A 4566-nucleotide genomic window follows, 5' to 3' on the forward strand; every position below is an offset into this window, starting at 1 on the left:
ATATACATACAGTAATTAGTCATAGGTCACTTTGCTTTAGAAGGACCTTTTCATTATTTCTGTCACAGTACAGCTCTGGTGGCATGTTGGCAGCTCAAAGCACTTTACACTATTTCCCATTCACCCATTCGTGACCACAAGCATTCACACACACACAAATGCCACAGATACGAGGAACAACTTGGGGTTCAGTATCTTGCCCAAAGACACTTTGACAAGTGGACTGAAGAAGCCAGGATTTGAACCATCAGTCCTCTGGTTAGCAGAGGACCACAGCAGTGGTCCTCTGAAATGACAAATTTTTGTTATGCTGATTCCTAAAGGCACAATATTACTCTTTGGTTACATATTTGTGAATGAAACGCAGACAGAGCAGAACAGGCAGCTATCGAGCAGCAGCTGATCATGCAAATGATCAAATTTCCTTAATGTGCACCTCCTCATGAACAGGTGGCGTTCATAGTGTCCTTTAAAAGAGGTAATTCCCTTGTATTAATGGTGTGGAGTATAAATATGGTCAGCAAATTTTATAGTAATGTGCACATTTTATTTTAATATTACTTTTGTACACATTGGAACGTTGGCCGCTTTGTATCATTGGTCAGAGGTCACCAAAATAGGAGAACTGATGAGTGGCAATATTCATAATTGTTCATGGGGATATATGAAAAACCTTCTATACCGCTGGCTCTGGGAAACTGCCAAGATGATGGTGACACTTCACAATCTTTGCCTCTGCTGGAGCAGAGTTGTCCCCAAATGGACATGGAGCTGTTGTTGACTATGAGTAATGTGGATTAATGTCTGTTGCACCTTGTGTGTTTTCTGTTGTGTATAATACGGTGTGTTGAAAAAAAATCCATTAACATATGACGCCTTTGAAATCTACCTTTTATTACAAAAAAAACAATAAAGCTTCATCTCAACTGCTGTTGGCAAGTTACCAGTAAATCCTTTTTTGTCTCATAGAAATCAAATGTCTCACTTTGACCACCATAGCTTTAATAAAAATAAACATTATTGGAGGTGATTAACAACAACTATGGGAAAGTGTGCCTTATCTTAATCAAAATATATCAGCTCATCATTTGATATTTAGACTATGGAACACAGCTATGAGAACCAAAGTATGTGATTGTGTGTTTGTGTGTGTGTAGGAGGAGGCTGGACACAAAATACATCAGACTAACACACTGGATGAACAGTAGATCTGTACAGCCCTGATATGGCCACAGAAAAAATACAGTATGTCAATGACTGACTGGGTCATGCTGATCAAATCGCCCCCTCGCAAACACAAAAGCACAGAGGTCACGTTTTCCATACAACTAATGACGGTGCCTGTGTTCAAATCAACACCAGGACTCGCACTGCAGTGAGGTGTGCTGTCAGAGGAACAGGATTCACAGTGGAGATGTTCTAAAGAAATGGGAGTGTGGAGTGTTTGAGCAGGGCCGTGCATGAAGTGGGTGCAGAGCAAAGGCGTAGCTTCAGGTGACCACGCTGTACAGGCTTTGTGAATCAGTAATGGTGCTCCCATCAATCTCTCCTCCACACTCTGCTCTGTCTACAGTCTGTAGCGTCCATTTGTGAGTGTCCTTCTTCTCCAGTTTATCTAGTCTTTTCTGCCCGACTCCACCATCCACTGTTGCATTGCTTTCACCCCCGGCAGTGATGTGTTGCATACATCGATTTAATGTGACCCTTTCTCCCTGGTGGGCGTGACTGCGGCTTGGTTCCTGTTTGGTGTAGAAAGTGAGAAGGTTGAAGGTTGACATAATTTTGGTTGAAGTCTCTTCAGTGAGCCAACAGGAAGGGGAGGAGCTTATGCAGAAACAGGAGAGTGATGCAAAGGAGGGGGTCCATGGTGCTCATCACGCTGCAGTCTGGTAGAAAGGGAGAGATGGGAAGAAAATAGAGAGAGAACAAAATTACATCAACATCATATTCATGTTAATAAAGACAGAGCATTCTAAAATGAGATTGACACTTTGCAAAATGTCTGTTTACTCCATTTAGCTGCTACCGGCACACCTGATGAACGTTCCGTGTCAGCGCAACACACCTGTGGTTTCTTACTAATCTTTGAAACAATTGTTTCTCAAATCCTGACAAATAAAAGCTGACTTTTCTTTTTAACCGGTAACAATCATTGCTCTTTGGCTGAAACGAGGACTAACTTAACTTGTTGGTTGGAAAATCATTTTCACACAAGAACGCTGTAAAAGGGTTATGATTTGCCATTGATGTACATGACATCATGCTAAACCATTGAGGCTAAAGCCACATTCCAACCATTCTCACAAAATGATCCGGGTAGAAGACAGGCTAATAAAGTAGCAGAACTGTTCTTTTACCGCAGGGTAGAGCTAGTTAGCCCTAAGCTAATATGACTGTACAGTAGTATCAGCAAAATATATTTTGTCCTGGTGGTTAGTGCTGTCGCCTCACAGCAAGAAGGTTCTGGGTTCAAACTTGGGCTGGGCGGAGTCTGCATGTTATCTCTGTGCCTGGGTGTGTTCTCTCTGGGTACTCCAGCTTCCTCCCACAATCCAAAGACATGCAGCTTAGCTTGACTGGCGACTCTAAATTGCTCGTGGGAGTGAATGTGGTTGTTTCAGCCCTGTGATAGACTGGAGACCTGTCCAGGGTGGACCCCACCCAATGAGCCCTCCCATGACCCTCTTAAGGACAAGTGGTATAGATAATGGATGGATGGATTTTGCTTTAAGATGTCCCTGTTTGGATGCATCTGTGACTTTGTACCAAATGGCTGCTCAGCTGTCTGCAGTTCTTATGCTGCTAATACCCTGTATATAGATATTTATAGTAAGTAAAAATAAGAACATAAATGAAATATGAATATCTGATTAGAAATGCAATTTTACAAGATTGTGAAGCCTGACAAAAATCTAATTAATCTTAGTGTTAGTTGTAATGATGCATTTTCACTCTCTATTTTTAAAATCATAAACAAAAAATATTATGGCAGTGATCTACAAAGCTTATACTTTTTAAAAGTATAAAGTATAAAAGTATAAAATGCTGAAAAACTGGTCCATGCATTTGTTACTTCCAGGCTGGACTACTGTAACTCCTTACTATCAGGATTTCCCAATAGTTCCCTAAAAAGCCTCCAGTTAATCCAAAATGCTGCAGCCAGAGTACTGACAGGAACTAGCAAGAGAGAGCATATCTCTCCCATATTAGCTTCTCTCCACTGGCTCCCTGTAAAATCCAGAAGAGAATTTAAAGTTCTTCTCCTAACATACAAAGCCCTTAATGACAAGGCTCCATCATACCTTAAAGACCTCATAGAGCCTTATTATCCTAACAGAGCACTTCGCTCTCAGAGTGCAGGTTTACTTGTGGTTCCTAGAGTCCACAGAAGTAGAATGGGAGGCAGAGCCTTTAGCTATCAAGCTCCTCTCCTATGGAACCAACTCCCAGTCTCAGTTCGGGAGGCCACCCTCTCTACCTTTAAGACTAGACTTAAGACCTTTCCTCTCCTTTCCTCTCTCCTTATGCTGGAAAAATATGATGATTCTCCAGCGAAAACGATATTTGAACTTTAAGGAACATTTTTTTTAAATTTTAAGCGACAGCTTTGTGGTGCTTGTTCCCAATAATTTCTTTCTTAAGAATCCTGAAATTCTAGCTGTACTTTGCCCTCGACTGGCCTGCTGGAATGTTGCATGTCAGATGCAATCCAAATAAATCACAGGAAGAGGGCAGCTCCTCCTCTATCCACTCACCCCAACTGGTCGAGGCAGAAGGCCGCCCACCAAGAGCCGGGGTCTGTGTGAGGTTTCTTCCGTTAAAGGGAGTTTTTCCTCCCCACTGTCGCCAAGTGCTGCTCAGGGGGATTTGTTGGGTTTTCCCTCTGTAATAATAGTGATAACAGTAAGATCTAGGCCTTACTTTCTAAAGTGTCCTGAGATAACGTTTGTTGTGATTTGGCGCTATACAAATAAAATTTGAATTGATTTGATATTCAGAAGATTTGGAAATGTGCTCTAAATGTTGGTTTCTACCAAATAGAAACAGTTGATTAGAAACAGTTCCAGCAAGAGTAACTACCCTCAATATTTTATGGATAATGATACACCGGTCAATAGATTGGAGGATGTACAGGTATGTGCCAAAAAATTAGAATAGAGGAAAAGTCCATTTATTTCAATAATTTGTTTCAAAAAGTGAAACTTGTATGTTATATTAGTTCACTGCACACAAAGTGAAATATTTCAAGCCCTTATTTGTTTCAATTTTGATGATTATGGATTAAAGACAAAAAAAAACCCAAATCCAGTATTTCACAAAATTAGAATATCATGACAAAGTTCAACATTGTAGGCTCCCTGTGTCCCAATCTAGTCAGCTAATTAATGCAAAACACCTGCAAAGGTTTCCTCAGCCTTGAAATTGTCTCAGTCTGGCTTAGTAGGCTTCAGAATCATGGGGAAGACTGCTGACTTGACGGTTGTGCAGACGACCATCATTGACACCCTCCATAAGGAGGAAAAGTCTCAAAAGGCAATTGCAAAAGAAGCTGGATGCTCACAGAGC

At 41.1% G+C, this 4566-nt stretch overlaps 1 protein-coding gene across 1 annotated transcript in view; it reads right to left on the bottom strand.

Annotated features, from left to right (window-relative positions):
• Window positions 1–859: 859 nt before the first annotated feature.
• vstm2b (V-set and transmembrane domain containing 2B) overlaps window positions 860–4566 on the bottom strand; it is a 37606-nt gene continuing 33899 nt past the window's right edge. The window contains exon 5 of the mRNA XM_020613722.1: window positions 860–1886. Coding sequence (XP_020469378.1) covers window positions 1798–1886 — 89 coding nt within the window. The 3' untranslated portion in view covers window positions 860–1797. The remainder of the gene's footprint in view (window positions 1887–4566) is intronic.

This window comes from Monopterus albus, unplaced genomic scaffold (assembly GCF_001952655.1).
Source record: "Monopterus albus unplaced genomic scaffold, M_albus_1.0 scaffold137.1, whole genome shotgun sequence".
Lineage (NCBI taxonomy): Eukaryota > Metazoa > Chordata > Actinopteri > Synbranchiformes > Synbranchidae > Monopterus > Monopterus albus.